The 16552-nt window shown below is 42.2% G+C and overlaps 1 protein-coding gene across 1 annotated transcript in view; it reads right to left on the reverse strand.

Moving 5' to 3' along the window:
- LOC137332457 (PH and SEC7 domain-containing protein 2-like) overlaps positions 1 to 16552 on the reverse strand; it is a 149272-nt gene that overhangs the window by 21219 nt on the left and 111501 nt on the right. The window contains exons 11-12 of the mRNA XM_067996315.1: positions 12547 to 12704; positions 8346 to 8490 (exon numbers count right to left, since the gene is read on the reverse strand). Of these exons, the coding sequence (XP_067852416.1) occupies positions 8346 to 8490; positions 12547 to 12704 (303 nt within the window). The remainder of the gene's footprint in view (positions 1 to 8345; positions 8491 to 12546; positions 12705 to 16552) is intronic.

Below are 16552 nucleotides of genomic sequence, written 5' to 3' on the forward strand. Positions count from 1 at the left end.
GTACACAGAGGCTCAGAGTCACTCGACGTGTAGTCGTGGACATCTGCAGCCTCCTTCATGCCAAGCTGCTCCTGGCTGGCCCGAGCACCATCTTACCTGTTGCTGTCAAAGTTACCATTGCCCTCAACAACTTCTCCTCCGGATCCTTCCAGGGTGCCATCGGGGACATCACCGGCGTCTCTCAGTCGTCTGCACAAAAGAGCCCTGCAAATACACCTGCACCCACTCTGCAATGACACAATGGGTGGCATCAGGTGTGGGTCTTCATGGTGATCCTCAGGAAAGGGAATTATTGCACAAACCAGATAAGGTTTGCAAAAACTGGCAGTAGTGGTGATAACAATTTTTTATGTTTTTTTGCAAAAAGAAAGTAAATCAAAAACATGACATTTTGTCTTACACCCTTGTGCATCCCCTTTGTGCTCACAAAACCTTCACCTTACGTTTACGGGAACCCCTACGTGGTGTTACCCCTGTGGCTTCGGCAGAGGTAGTGGCAGGTTGCTCTTGTCCATGCCCTGACTGGAGATGCTTTGCGCGGAAGCCCTCTGGGTTTCGGTGCCCATAAGAGCCCCTCCAAAGACTGCTCCACCTGCACCTGTGCAGGGGCAGACTCGGCCACCTGGAGAGGGGGCAACATTGCGGGTACTGGTTGAGAGGGGGGGGCAACAGGTGAGACTTGGGAGCGCTTTGAGTGGTGTCCCCACTTCCATGTCCCCTTTCACCATCATCCCTCTCCTGGCCCATGCCCACATCACTCCTTCCACCCTGCTGGACGACAGTTTGGTGGACTTATGTGAAGCCTTGGAATGCTAGTTGTAAGGTACCTGTCAGCCTGTTTAAGGCGGCAGAATGTTGCTCATCCTGAATCCGAACGGCCATTGTCAGGGCCTGGATGGACTCATTGTTAAGCCGTGCTTGAAGCTCGATGGAGGCTAGCCTTTCCTCCATCGCAGACATTTCAGCACCTACCTGCGACACTATCTCAGAGATGCCTTCACGTCCCTGTGACAGTATTCCACTCATGCAGGAGTTGGACTCTCCATCCTCTGTGCGATTGTGGAGAGTGCGCATGGCAACTGTTCCAGTACCTCGGCAATGTGCTGCTGCCCCTCGATGAGTTCCTTTTCATGGCTGGCCCTCAGGGTTCAGCATCTGGGTCCAGCTGAGCAGAGCCTGGAGAAGAGTGCTCCTACCGACGCGGACTCTCCACGGCTGCCCCTGCCACCAGGGTCTGCTCGTGCTCACATGTGCATGGTGACTCACCATGTGCAAGCCCAACTAAGTGAGGACGGGGACCCACTGAGGTGTGTGTATCTGCGCTGATGGATGGTTGGCTCAGATGCGACGACGCACCCTCAGAGGCCGGCAGGTGTTGAGGTGCTGCAGATGCCAAGTGATGCTAAGATCATTCGTTATCATGAGTGCTGAGTGTTAGACTTCTGTCACCAGCCGTTTGTGCACTCCCAGTCTCGGCATCCGCCACGGACAGGCACTCCAGCGTCCGGCTTACTTCCAATGCCTGCTGCTCCGCATCTGTTAAGACCTCCTGGTTTGGCAAGCCCCCTCCGGTCCTTGCCCTCTCCCGGGCATTCTGGCATCTCTTCTCCTATCAAGGCAAAACACAGAGAGGCATGATTGAGTGATGGTTGCATGGTGACCCGCTGCATGCATTGGTGTGGGTGGGGGTGACCGTGAGGAAGATGCATGGGAGGGTCTGTGTGAGACATAGCCATGAGATTGTATGAGGATTGGGTTGCGTGGTAGTGTTCGAATGGGAACTGGGGCGGTGAGTAAGTGCAGGTAAAATGAGGATGATGGTTGAGTGGATGTGAGGAGTGATGAAAGAGCGTTGTGGTGGCAATGCAGAAGGAGTTGTGTGGTGGTGGAGGTGATGTGGAAGACGGAGTGTGGGAGAATGCGTAAGTATACTCACTTTGGCTGACCTGGTTAGGTCATTAAAGTGCTTCCTGCACTGGACGCAGGTTCGGCACACATTGCCGCTGACCTCCTCGGCCACCTCCAGCCAGCCCTTCTTGGTGGCAGAGGGAGGCCACCTCCTCCCATCAGATGGGAACAGAATTTCCCTCCTCCTCCTCACCCCATCGAGCAGCACCTGGAGTGAGGAGTCAGAGAACCTTGGAGCAGCCTTGCCTCTGGCCTGCTCCATGCTCCAAGTTTGGTTCTTTGCTGGAGGAGAAGCATTGGAGGACTGCCCCTTTAAATAGGGCTCCTCCTACTGACAGTCTCTGATGCGGGTACGCAGTGCGCCCGCTGCGCAGGTCTGGAACGGGAAACCCGGAAGCATGAATAAGTACCTTCAATTAGGCTGCGATCGCGTGCGGAGCACCCCGAATTCACTGGGCGCCTTACCCACGCGCCCAGTCGACTCCCCACTGCCAACCCGCCTCCCTCCTAATATCGGGCCCAAAGTGTCTGCAAAGGGATATTGACAAGGTTAAGCGGATGGGAGAAAATTTGGGAGATGGAATATAATGTGGGAAAATGTGAAGTCATCCACTTTGGGAGGAAAAATAAAAAAGCAGAATATTATTTGAATGGAGAAATACTACAAAATGCTGCGGTACAGAGGGATCTGAGTGTCCTCATATATGAAACACAAAAAGTTAACAAACAGGTGCAGCAGGTAATCCGGAAGGCAAATGGAATATTGGCCTTTATTTCTAGGGGAATGGAGTATAAAAGCAGGGCAGTCATGCTACAACTGTACAGGGTGTTGGTGAGACCACACCTGGAGTACTGCGTATAGTTCTGGTGCCCTTATTTAAGGAGGAATTTCCTTGCATTGGAGGCAGTTCAGAGAAGGTTCACTAGGTGGATTCCGGGTATGGAAGGATTGTCTTATGAGGAAAGATTGAACAGGTTTGGTCAATACTCATTGGAGTTTAGAAGAATGAGAGGAGATCTTATTGAAACATATAAGATTCTAAGGGGACTCGATAGGTTAGATGCTGAGAGAATGTTACCCCTCATGGGTGAAATCTAAAACTAGGGGGCATAGTCTCAGAATAAGGGGATGCCTGTTTAAGATGGAAATGAGGAGGAATTTCTTCTCCCAGAGGGTCGTGAATCTTTGGAATTCTTTACCCCAAAAAGCTGTGGAGGCTGAGTCATTGAAAACATTCAAGGCTGAGTTAGACAAATTTTTGATCAGCAAGTGAGTCAAAGGATATGGGGAAAAGGCAGGAAAGTGGAGTTGAGGTAAAAATCAGATCAGCCATGATCTCATTAAATGGCGGAGCAGGCTTGAAGGGCCAAATGGCCTACTTCTGCTCCTATCACTTATGGTCTTATGGGTCTTATGGTTCTTCGTTAAAAAAATTAACCTGACCCCAGAGATGGGGGAAATGTTCCCATTCCAGCACTAAAGTGGCAGTACTTCGAAACAGCGAGTATCATGTTCACTAAAATCTAGCTGGGCTAAACTGCTGGGATTTGTCAAGATTAGCATTATTTCCTATCTATAGTGCTCGTGGACCTGCCTATGGGAGTTTGCTGTCAGCGTGAGCAGGAAATAATATGCAGTTGCAGTTCTTAAGGACTGCACTTCTGCCTATGGGACTGCTGTATTTTTGCTGGATGCAAAAGAAAGAAAGAAAGAACTGGCATTTCACAAGTGAATGAAGTACTTTTGAAATGTCGTCACTCTTGCAATGTAGGGAACGTCGCAGACAATTTGGGCAAAGCAAGGATCCACAAACAGCAATGAGATAACGACCAGATAATCTGTTTTTACTTATGTTGGTTGAGAGGTAAATATTGGCCAGGACAACTCCTCTGTTCTTCTTCAAATAGTGCCATGAAGTTTTTTAGGTCCAGACAGGGCTTTGGTTTAACTTCTCATCCGAAAGACGGCACCTCTGACAGGGCAGCAACTCCCTCAGTACTGCACTGAAGTGTCAGCCTTGATTATGTGCTCAAGTCTCTGGAGTGGGGCTTGAACCCACAACCTTCTGACTCAGAAGACAAGAGTGCTACCACTGAGCCAAGGCTGACATTAATGTCTGTAGAAAGGCATTAATCATCTCCACTTTCTGGGACACGTTTGGAGGCGCTTGTGGAAGAAGCGCAGCGAAGACATCACAGGACATCCTCCTCCCAGAATATCCAGATTGCTTGACAGGAGGTGGCTATCAGAGTCAATGCAAAGACAAATATCCACAGACTTTAGCAGCAGGTGAGGGGGAAAAAAAGAGCCTCAGGGAGGCTGCCAAGGTAAGGCTAGCCAACATTGCACTAAATCATGTGGATGGGCAAAGTTTACAATTTCCTCACATCTGCAGAAAGCATCATTTTCCAAGCTTCACATGCAATGATATACTGTAACTGTTGCTATATAATCATTTGGAACGATAACTCCACAAAGCAAACTTGTCGCACGACTAACCTTCATAATGATACATGTTAATTTACCCACTCACAGGCTTCAATGCAAGATGGTCACTTGACTGTCACTCATCAATGTGCTTTTCAAACTTCTAACATCTCAATATTACCTCTCTGCTTTCAAGACAAAGCAGTACATTTTAGTCCCCTCAGTCACTATGAACATGCCATGCTCAACATAGTGGGGCCTGAGGACACAGAGGGAGTAGGCCATGGTGAAGGTGGAGGTGTCCTAAAGCTCAGGACGACTACCATCCTTTTTCTTCTTTTTCTTTCTCCATTCACTCACTCACAGTCTACACAGAAGCAAATGACCAAGACACATTTAGCTATGAAACCTCTGTTTCAGAATGTGCATTTCAGCCACCATTCCAACATAACTCCTTTTTTCTATTTCTATTGGTGTCCCAAAAAGAAAGCTGCAGACTCAGTAGCAATTGTGAAGCCAGCACCTCACAGCACTTAGCATTACTCATTCTGTCTGTAGTAAGTACCAGCACAGCAACAACAAGCTCAGATGATTTAAGAAGTCCATTTGAGGTAGGTACATTTGGTGAATTACAGAGCATAAGTGAGCATAAGCATGTGGTGAAAACAGAAGAGGAACAGAAGCTTGCTGCTTGGAGGCTCAGCTCATGTCCTTCCATAACTGTAGAGCCCAGGATCCTCGTGAGGCTTGCATTTAAAAGGATGCTACCTGAGCAGCAACATTTTCTATTGTGAATCTAATATCCTTTGTGAATGCTCAGACTGCTTGGTCTGTAATATCAAAAAAGGAGGGGTTAAGGCAGAGATGATTGCATCTTTCAAGAGAAAATTGGATAAATATTTGAAGCAGAGAAATATACAGAGCTATAGGGAGTAAGCAGGGCAGTAGGATAGGTTTTGGGTTCCTCTAGTAAAGAGCCAGCACAGACATGAAGGACCAAATGGCCTGCATCTGTACTGTAAGCCATTATGGTTTTAGGCTGACTTGTCTGGTTTCTACATGCTTGAGAGCCATTCTATGTAGGTGTTTGCTGTCCTTGTTGTTCCCTGAAGACTGATCCCTTTCAGATCAATGGATATGTTGAGCGAGTGTCCAGCAGTAGGAAAGTGGCTGGACTGGAGTAGACATGGATGAGGCTGGGCAACACCAAATTGAGCCCCTCCCCTTCAAATGACAGAAGATATGCCAGAAAATAAGCAGGGCCAAGCAGCTAATGCAGTGGCAGGAATGGGTGGAACTAGTTTCAGGGCCATCTCATGATCCGGCACAAGGAAGAAGGGAATCAACTGAATCCCAAGAGGCTTCCACTGACATCAAGCAGCCAGTTCAGTAACTTATTTCTGCCCCTATGGAAGCACCCAAAAGGAACACTACAATAGGTTTTAAAGCACATAATCTGTCACCAAGGAGACATTAGGTAACAAATATTAGGCATATACACAAATAAAGGGCAATTAGGGATGGGCAATAAATGCCGGCCTCGCCAGCGACGCCCACATCCCATGAACGAATAAAAAAAAATTTATAGGTATTAAATCTGGTTACACTTTTTCAATAAAATAAGGTAATAGCAGATGAAAGGAATAGGATCCATGGTCGCCTAAATATAGAATTATGATTAAAAAATGAAGTATGTCTGTCAAGTTTTGGTTTGGTGGCCGTCTCATTAAATCCACTCGTTATACGAAGAGTTTAACAGGCAGCCATGCCAGAATCTTTTTCAAGCCCATCCCAATGCATCTTTGCAAGTTTCAGGATGGAGAGAGGAATAATTCAAACTTAAGCAATGTTGTGGGATTTGTTCAGTTTGTATATGACTGACAGTTCCTTTTTAAATTTGAGCAGTGGATATTCAAAATCCAGGAAGTCACTCTTTCCTAGAATATAAAAAAAAGTTTTAAAATCTCAGGGAAGGAATCGATCAGTTTGAAATTCCTGAAAGAGAATTTCCATAATACAGTTTAACTTAATTAGACTCCCACAGTGATAAATATTTCTAAGAAAAGAAAGGCAATTATTTAACAATTATTTGCAAAGGCCTAGCTTAGTTCTAAGATTTCAATCTTTTTATTATTTTGTCCACTTAAGGAGTTAGATGGAAGGATGGCGGCTGTAAATATATAACTACATCATATGACTGTTACTTATTTACTTGTTCATCTTTTGTAAAATAGATTCACTTACTATTTGAAGCTTAAAACAAGGTCTAGTGTGATGTTCAATCACTTTTGAGGACTGGAGAGAGATCTTATGGAGACATAGGATAAATCCAGTAGTTAAAAGCAATTACCAGGCAAGGTTCGGTGCTCATTTCTTGGGTACATTATCAAATGCTTACCCTAAGTCTCAAGGCAAGAATAGACACTTTTGAAGCTAAGCAAAGTTGAGACTTGCAATACAAATGACCAAGATACAAGAGTCAAAATAATCCAAAGTAAAAAGGTCAGAAAAGACCCAAAACACAAGAGTGTATTTGGCAACTGTTTTGTACAGTTATGAAGAGAATTGTTTGTGCATAGAGCAGATAAGACACCTAGCTCCTTTTCTTGTTCTGTTCTTGACTGTGGATGAGTGTCCTCCTACACCACTTTCTCCATGCTTATGCAGATTTGAACTGCAAAATTGTAGAGGTTGCAGCACACAATTATGATCTTGGAGGCTTTGATGGAGCTGTATTATAAGATTTCCTGATCTGTCCAAGCATTTGAAGCACTGCTACTGATGTCTATATTGTGTTTAGTAATTATCCTGGTGGCTGCATATGCTTTGTTGTTTCTGTGCTCTGCTGCTCATGACTGTCTCAGAGATATCAGAAGCCAGGGGTGAAGAGAGTAGCCTAGGTCTTCTCGAAGGCATCCTTGCACTTTTCTTTCTCTGTTCATTGCTCTTTGCAAAGGTGGGTGCAGCCAGGCTGCTTCTGAGGCAGTTTGATCTGCCTTCCATCCTTGCTTTCATTCTCTTCTTCATTCTCCAAATAACAAAAAAAGAAGTATCCCAATTATAATGTGCATTTTAAAAATTATAATTGCAGGCAACTAAAAATCTGGAGGCCAAAACTCTGCCTAATCTCTCCAAAAACAAAACTCAAAAATTAAGACTGAAAATAACATCTTGTACTAAGCTAAAGAAAATTTTCACTTCTGATAATCTTCTCAACAAACAGCAGGTCCCCCTTTAAATGCTGACCCAATTGTCCATTCCATGCAGGAAAACGTACTGCAAGAATCACAAGACATTGTGTATCTGGTAATATACTTGCTTCTAAAATACATTTTCATATTTCAAGTTCTCATCTGTTTTTGATAAGAGCTGCCTAGTCCCACCTTAAGATCTAACTGGAAGTTTGTGTGCAGTGGAGATTCAACAAGTTCGATCCCTCACAATTTCTGACCACCACCCCTCACCCCAGCATGCATTCAGTTCCACTGTCACCAATGATGGCAAACAAGAACATTTATCCTTATATGACTATGTCCAGATTAAGGATAAGAAAACTAATTTTGGTTCAGATTCAGATTGGTTCTATTCAAATGGTCTTAATCTTACTGAGCTTGGAGTTGCATTAAATTGCAAGAATTGTGATGGCTCAAAAATCAGTGGCCTGAAATAAAACACCAAAATTCAGATTACCTGATTTCTGACCTAGGTTGCACTTGTCACTAGGAGATATGCATGTGTAACATTATGATAAAACATACTTCATGAAATATTTAGATCTTATTGTGATGTTTCTGGGCTTGCTGGCATTTCAGTGGGATGAAAGCAAGCCAGATATTCATAGTAAATGTTTACAACCTCATACATTTCAGTTCATTTTTAATAGTGTGATTATATCAGTCAGTAGTCCACCTCAATTCTATGTCAGAGGTCATTGTGAAGACAGACAGCATTTTACACTTCACAGTCAATAATTTTCATATCACATAACAGTTAATTTTATACATATCACCTGGGAAAGTTTGGTGGTAGATGAAGGGAGAAGGGGTCGGCTGAATTTTTTCAGTGACCCAATAGCAGCTGGAAAGGAGGGTGCTGAAAAAATGGCAGTTACCAGGTTTATTCTCAGTATCCAAGAGTGCATTTCCTCTTCACTTCTGTCAAATATTGAAAGGGAAGTGTAAATGTTACTTTGTTTCCAAGCAACTTCATTTGCTACTGTAATACTTGAATAATGTTTACTGTTAAGTTGTCACAGGGCAAAAACACAGTAGGGTGAAGAAAGGAAATGCAATAATTTCTTCAGGTCAGTATATCCTATAAACTATTTTAGGTGATGTTAGAACACAAAATGCATCACAAGTAGTCAGCGATAGAAATATGCCGCTGCAGGTTTGACTGTGTGACAGGTAGCTTTAAAATGGCAAAATCCTATTGAGGTGTCACCTAGAGGCATGACAGAATGGTGATGCCCAAATAATAATGAGTGCATAAAATACAAAGCAAATTTCATATATTATAGATGTAAACAATTATAGTTTTCAAATTTTCTGTTTAAAGAAAACAAAGTTTAGGTGTTCTAATCATCACCCACTCTCTCTCATTCATAGCAGATTCTCTGAAATAAAAAAATAAGCATTTCAAAATTGTTACATCAAAAAAGGTTTTAAGATTTATAGTCCAGTTTATTTTAAAATTATTTGCAAAACCAAACACTCTTATATCCAGAGAAAAGACATTTCCAGTTGCACTGACAGAATCATGCTAATGCATTTTGGGAAAATCTTCTCACTGCACATGTTTCGACCGTCAGCTGTTTGTATTTTTGGTTTTCAAACTTGTTTACTTTGTGCTAGTACTCTACTGAGAATGCAGTATTGTGGAACACAGTAGCTATAGCAAAGCATGCCATCATGAAAATAATCCAAGAGCGAAACCAAGATGAAAATACAACCGCAAAACCTGTGGGATCATGGGGTAGTGATTCTTTCCCAGAAATAATCAACTGTACAAATCTTTTTTCATTTATATATAAAGTTCACTGGGTGGTAACAAGTTCTAAGGTGCTTGTGTGATTTAAATTGAACATTTAAAAAATGAATGATTTTTGATCATGATTGGTCATATTTCCTGAAGTAACCTTTCTATTGTAGTAGTTTAGGTTATTTAAGTTTAAACATTGATCATTCAACAATAGGAGGTTAAAAGGAAAGAGGGAATTTACGATTTGGAAAAAGTAACATGGAAAGTATAGGTGGAAGATTCAGGTTGGTGCAGAAAGTTAGATGAGAGAGGAAGGCAGGAATAGAAGTAGCAACATACAGAGTAGTCAGAGTGACAGGTGAAACCTTACCAAAGAACTTGCCATCCTTAATGCACCAAATTATCAATATACTTAGAACTTGGCTTTAAATACCCAAGAAACTCTCTTATTAGAAAACTGAATCAGGGGCAGATTGCTTGCCATCAGTAATAAGGGACTAGGATGCACCTGAGGTGTCTATACATCAATTGCTCTATCATTTAATTATAGAGGTATTGGTTTAATGTCATCTTGTTTGTGGAATTATGACTGTCATGCAAATAGATTTCATCATGTAATGGTAACCCAGGAAATGCTGTGTTACTGTAATCCTGAAAAATCGATTTTTCTTGTGTGTTTACATGATTTAGATTTTATTGATTCACACTTAAAATCAATCTTTTTTGGAAATGCTTTGCACTAATCACAGAGACTGAACCGTATGATTTTGCTGATAATCAATTCTATAGTTGTAGAATAATAGATATAGTTAAATAAATTAATTATAAATAGAATATATAACGTAATGTCAAGTCCTTGAAGTCTTCCAAGGAGGTTAACAGTTAAATGATAACTCATTCAGTTTTTTGCTTCTACATTAATTGTACCAGCCACCAGGTTTTATCAGGCATTTGCACAACCGATGCAAAGGCTGAAATATACATAAAAATATTAGAGGCTAACAATCAATTTATCTCCATATGTGGCCATATCTCTTTAATTTACCAATCAACCCATTTTTATCCTTGCAGTTCCATGCCCAATATATAGCTGGAGTTTGCTCACTCTATCAAAATTAAACTGATCCCACCAAATTAGATGGAGTCAGCACATCTAACAATCAAATGGATGTAAGCATCTCACCATCTGACTTAAGCTCAATAGGAGGCTCAATTGGAAGACCTACCTCAGCATCTTCCTAAAGTTCATGCATCCATTACATTTCTCTCTAATAAGAGAGAATAAAGAGAAACTGATTATTATATTAAGGGATATGTAGTGTAATGCCTAATTTAGCTTGATGTCATCTTACATAAACTGACTCAATTAAAAGAGATACAGCCAGTAATTAATTTATATTGTCCCAATACTGTGGATGTACCAAAAAAATGTTAGTACCAAAATACTTGGCACAAAGTATATCCTGACCTAAGAAAGGATATACTTGCCATAGAGGGAGTGCAGCGAAGGTTCACCAGACTGATTCCTGGGATGGCAGGACTGTCGTATGAGGAAAGATTGGGTCAAGAGTTTAGAAGAATGAAAGGGGATCTAATTGAAATGTATAAAATTCTGACAGGGCTAGTAAGACTGGATGCAGGGATGATGTTTCCCCTGGCTGGGGGGTCCAGAACGAGGGGTCACAGTCTCAGGATATGGGGTAGGATATTTAGGACTGAGATGAGGAGAAATTTCTTCACTCAGAGGGTGGTGAAACTGTGGAATTCTCTACCACAGAAGGCTGTGGAGGCCAAGTCACTGAATATATTTAAGAAAGATAGATAGATTTCTAGACACAGAAGGCATCAAGGGGTATGAGGAGAGAGCGGTAATATGGTTTTGAGATAGAGGATCAGCCATGATCATACTGAATGGCGGAGCAGGCTCGAAGGGCCGAATGGCCTACTCCTGCTCCTATTTTCTGTGTTTCTAAAGCCTATCAACCAAAAAAGTAGGAAGTAAGCTTATTATATGTCTTTTTAAATGCACTTCCGTAAAGAGTACAGCAAGATCCCACAAATAGTAAATGAACAAATGACTAGATCGTCTGTTTTGGTGCTTTTGGTTGAGGGATGAATGTTGGACAGGACACTGGGAGAACTCCCTGCTTTTCTTCGGCCATGGGATATTTTACCTTTATCTTATCAGGCAGATAGGGCCTCAGTTTATTGTCTCATCTGAAAGATTCCATCTCTGAAAATGCAGTACTGCACTGAGGCCTAGATTACGTGCTCAAGTTAATATAGTCAGGTTTGAACTCTCAATCTAACTTCGAGGCAAGAATGCGACCAACTAAATCAGACATGTTACACGGTACGGATGTGAAAACCTGACTGAGTTGCAGAACTTGCTTTGCAATGGACAGACATACAAATCCCGCTATCTCCATTTATAAACAGTAGAACATGAAAACTGGCGGGATACTAGTAGTGGTCTTTGATATGTGGGGGCTTTAAATTGTGTATACTTCTATACTGTGGTAATTCCTGTGATACGGTTTACACTATTATCCTTACAACAATGGCCAGGAATTTCCTTGGAGCTTCTCCCGCTTCTCCGCTGTAACTTCACCGAAGTTATGGTGATGGAACAGAAGCAGCTTTGAGGAAATTCCTGGCCAATATGTCTTCAATGGAAATTTCATATTAGTATAAAGGCAGTAGTATAAATGAGCTTCTGTTGGTTTTTGAAATAGTGCTGATCTATTCAAATTCCAGGTTTGCCACTTTAATCATTTTAAAAGGGGTCTGACATCTGACTGGTGGCCTTGCAGGACCCACATCCAGGCTTATAAAGAGAGGTGTGGTCAATGATTGATTTGTGATACAATGGCATTAATGCATCACTTCATCTTGCCTATCTCAATCAATATTTGAATTTAAATTCCAAACTACGAAACAAATTTAATATAAATACATTACAAAAGTTTGGTGCTGCATTAAACAGTTTGCTTCAGCACAAACTTACTGTAAAGCAGTGAATTTCAATGGATTTTTTTTCAGTAGCCTCATCTTAACTGTTGCCTGTCTGAAAAACATGCTGCAAAATTTGCTGAGCCAACCAGCTGATAATACACAAATAACTTAGCGAGTTACATTGACAACTAACATGTCACAAAAATCAGTTTCCAAATTAAATTTGGATCAAAGTCAACATAACTGCTTGAAATAGATATGTACAATATTCTTACGGGGCTTGGAAAAGAAAGACTCTCCAGTCTGCTGTCTTCAATTTGAGCACATTGGGTCGTTTGCTGTAATCGGTAGCCTTTGTTGCTAATGCATGATGTATGCGAATAGCATTTTTCAGGTCCACTTCAGACAAATCTCTGTCTAGCTTATATTCATCCTATAAAAGATACATAAATAGGACAATTATATTTCATATTTTGTAGGTTCATTCCAGTTGATGAGAAGAAATTGTCTATTGCATAGTATGAAAACAATCCCATTCCATTGTATACTTTAAAGTAATAAGCACTCTTTTTTTTGTCAAGTTTTCTCCCCTACTCCCCTGAAGGTGTGTCTCATTTCATGTGCCTCAGCAGCTTTTCAATATCTAACCCAACTGGCTATTCATCGGGTTTGAATCAAGACAGTGTTTGTCAGCCAGCTATATGACTGTGGAGGAATTATACTCTAGCCTAATCCTATTCTCATCTCCCCACCAGAAATCACTATCTGATTTTTCTCCTTCCTTAGCTGAGGAAGTGTTGAGGCCAATTGTAGTGCCCCAAGATATACTGCAACTAATGAAGTCATGTAATTTCAATTCTAGTGAACGAAGTGCATTACACCAACTAAAATTCTTAATTTGAGGGATGTTTAATCTCATGTACCATTAATTTTTGCAATAAATATTCTGAAAGGCATAAATTCAACTGATTATCAATAATAATTTCAGCTCATGATAGTCAGGCAAGTTCTGAAGTATATTTAAGGGAGGACATACTTGCATTGGAGGCAGTTCAGAGAAGGTTCACTAGGTTGATTCCGGGTATGAAAGGATTGTCTTATGAGGAAAGATTGAACAGGTTGGGTCTATACTCATTGGAGTTTAGAAGAATGAGAGGAAATCTTATTGAAACATACAAGATTCTGAGGGGACTCGATAAGGTAGATGCTGAGAGGATGTTACCCCTCATGGGGAAATCTAAAACTAGGGGGCATAGTCTCAGATTAAGGGGTTGCCCGTTTAAGACGGAAATGAGGAGGAATTTCTTCTCCCAGAGGGTTGTGAATCTTTGGAATTCTTTATCCCAAAAAGCTGTGGAGGCTGAGTCATTGAATACATTCAAGGCTGAGTTAGACAAATTTTTGATCAGCAAGGGAGTCAAAGGATATGGGGAAAAGGCAGGAAAGTGGAGTTGAGGTAAAAATCAGATCAGCCATGATTTCATTGAATGGCGGAGCAGGCTCGAGGGGTCGAATGGCCTACTCCTGCTTCTATCCCTTATAGTCTCTTATGAAGTATAATACGCTGCAAGAGCTAATGGCCATTTTAACCATTTTCCACATTGAATTTAAACCTGAAAGAAACATAACACTTACATACATACGAAGTCTGGTTAATTTTGTTACGGCAAGTTTCAGATGTACTTTGTTGAATGCATTCCATTTTACATTAAATATGTTAACTGTCCTGCTGATTATTTTCCCAAAATATACTTATGTCATTTTCTCATAAAAGTAAATTAAAAATAGAACAACAGATACATAGGATTGAAATCAGTTCTTGATATCAGTTATTATTTATATTATGTACAGCTTAAATTTATTAGGGATTTTCATTTTTTCTGATGGTCAATCCTCTCTATGTCCATCATGCATGATATTGCACCAAGGATTAATGATGTGACATCATCATTGCATGCTTAACTTAAATATAACTTGCAGTTAGCAGGTAGAAAATTCCAGGCAAGATTCACCTCTTTGGGGAAGGAAGGAGGAGTAGCAGCAAGGCAGGACCTTTGCCCACCCCTTTGACTCCCTTCGAACCCTGACCCATTTCTTTGGTGAACTACTGACAAGATTTCCCAATGCCAAGAAAGAGACCATCACTGTCTGGCCACAAAATCAAAGTTGTGCTTCAACGATGCTGCTGCTGCGATACCAGATGAGGCGGTTGGGCCATTTAAAGGGGCAGAAGAGTCCTGAAGATCGAGGGAATCATAGAATCATAGAAGTTACAACATGGAAACAGGCCCTTCGGCCCAACATGTCCATGTCGCCCAGTTTATACCACTAAGCCCGTCCCAATTTCCTGCACTTGGCCCATATCCCTCTATATCCATCTTACCCATGTAACTGTCCAAATGCTTTTTAAAAGACAAAATTGTACCCGCCTCTACTACTGTCTCTGGCAGCTCATTCCAGACACTCACCACCCTTTGAGTGAAAAAATTGCCCCTCTGGACCCTTTTGTATCTCTCCCCTCTCACCTTAAATCTATGCCCCCTCGTTATAGACTCCCCTACCTTTGGGAAAAGATTTTGACAATCTACCTTATCTATGCCCCTCATTATTTTATAGACTTCTAAAAGATCACCCCTTAACCTTCTACTCTCCAGGGAAAAAAGTCCCAGTCTGTCTAACCTCTCCCTATAAGTCAAACCATCAAGTCCCGGTAGCATCCTAGTAAATCTTTTCTGCACTCTTTCTAGTTTAATAATATCCTTTCTATAAAAGGGTGACCAGAACTGTACACAGTACTCCAAGTGTGGCCTCACCAATGCCCTGTACAACTTCAACAAGACATCCCAACTCCTGCATTCAATGTTCTGACCAATGAAACCAAGCATGCCGAATGCCTTCTTCACCACCCTATCCACCTGTGACTCCACTTTCAAGGAGCTATGAACCTGTACTCCTAGATCTCTTTGTTCTATAACTCTCCCCAACGCCCTACCATTAACGGAGTAGGTCCTGGCCCGATTCGATCTACCAAAATGCATCACCTCACATTTATCTAAATTAAACTCCATCTGCCATTCATCGGCCCACTGGCCCAATTTATCAAGATCCCGTTGCAATCCTAGATAACCTTCTTCACTGTCCACAATGCCACCAATCTTGGTGTCATCTGCAAACTTACTAACCATGCCTCCTAAATTCTCATCCAAATCATTAATATAAATAACAAATAACAGCAGACCCAGCACCGATCCCTGAGGCACACCGCTGGACACAGGCATCCAGTTTGAAAAACAACCCTCTACAACCACCCTCTGTCTTCTGTCGTCAAGCCAATTTTGTATCCAATTGGCTACCTCACCTTGGATCCCATGAGATTTAACCTTATGTAACAACCTACCATGCGGTACCTTGTCAAAGGCTTTGCTGAAGTCCATGTAGACCACGTCTACTGCACAGCCCTCATCTATCTTCTTGGTTACCCCTTCAAAAAACTCAATCAAATTCGTGAGACATGATTTTCCTCTCACAAAACCATGCTGACTGTTCCTAATTAGTCCCTGCCTCTCCAAATGCCTGTAGATCCTGTCCCTCAGAATACCCTCTAACAACTTACCCACTACAGATGTCAGGCTCACCGGTCTGTAGTTCCCAGGCTTTTCCCTGCCGCCCTTCTTAAACAAAGGCACAACATTTTCTACCCTCCAATCTTCAGGCACCTCACCTGTAGCGGTGGATGATTCAAATATCTCTGCTAGGGGACCCGCAATTTCCTCCCTAACCTCCCATAACGTCCTGGGATACATTTTATCAGGTCCCGGAGATTTATCTACCTTGATGCGAGTTAAGACTTCCAGCACCTCCCTCTCTGTAATATGTACACTCCTCAAGACATCACTATTTATTTCCCCAAGTTCATGGTATCTGTATAAGAGCCTATATGAAGGGAGAGGAAGCCTGTACTATTCTCTCCATTCCCTGACCTCAGGACAACTATAGCCACTATCCTGGGCTTACCAGCAGCTTCCAAACGGGCCCAGGAAGCAGCAGTAACTGGGATGGACGGGAAGGAAATGGGCCGGGACCTGGGCCCTGCCAACATTTACACGTGGTGAGCGGGGAAGGGGAGGCCAGCAGTGTTCCAGGTGTGGGTGGAGGGAGAGAAATTTAGATTGGGACAGTGAGGCGGCTGTAGGCTTCACCACCAGATTTTGCCTCATTCTCTACTGCTATCAAACCCCATTTCAGGCTGGATTGCAGAGGAGAGTGAAGAACTCCATGTCT

Source organism: Heptranchias perlo, chromosome 14, assembly GCF_035084215.1.
Source record: "Heptranchias perlo isolate sHepPer1 chromosome 14, sHepPer1.hap1, whole genome shotgun sequence".
In the NCBI taxonomy this organism is placed as follows: Eukaryota; Metazoa; Chordata; class Chondrichthyes; order Hexanchiformes; family Hexanchidae; genus Heptranchias; species Heptranchias perlo.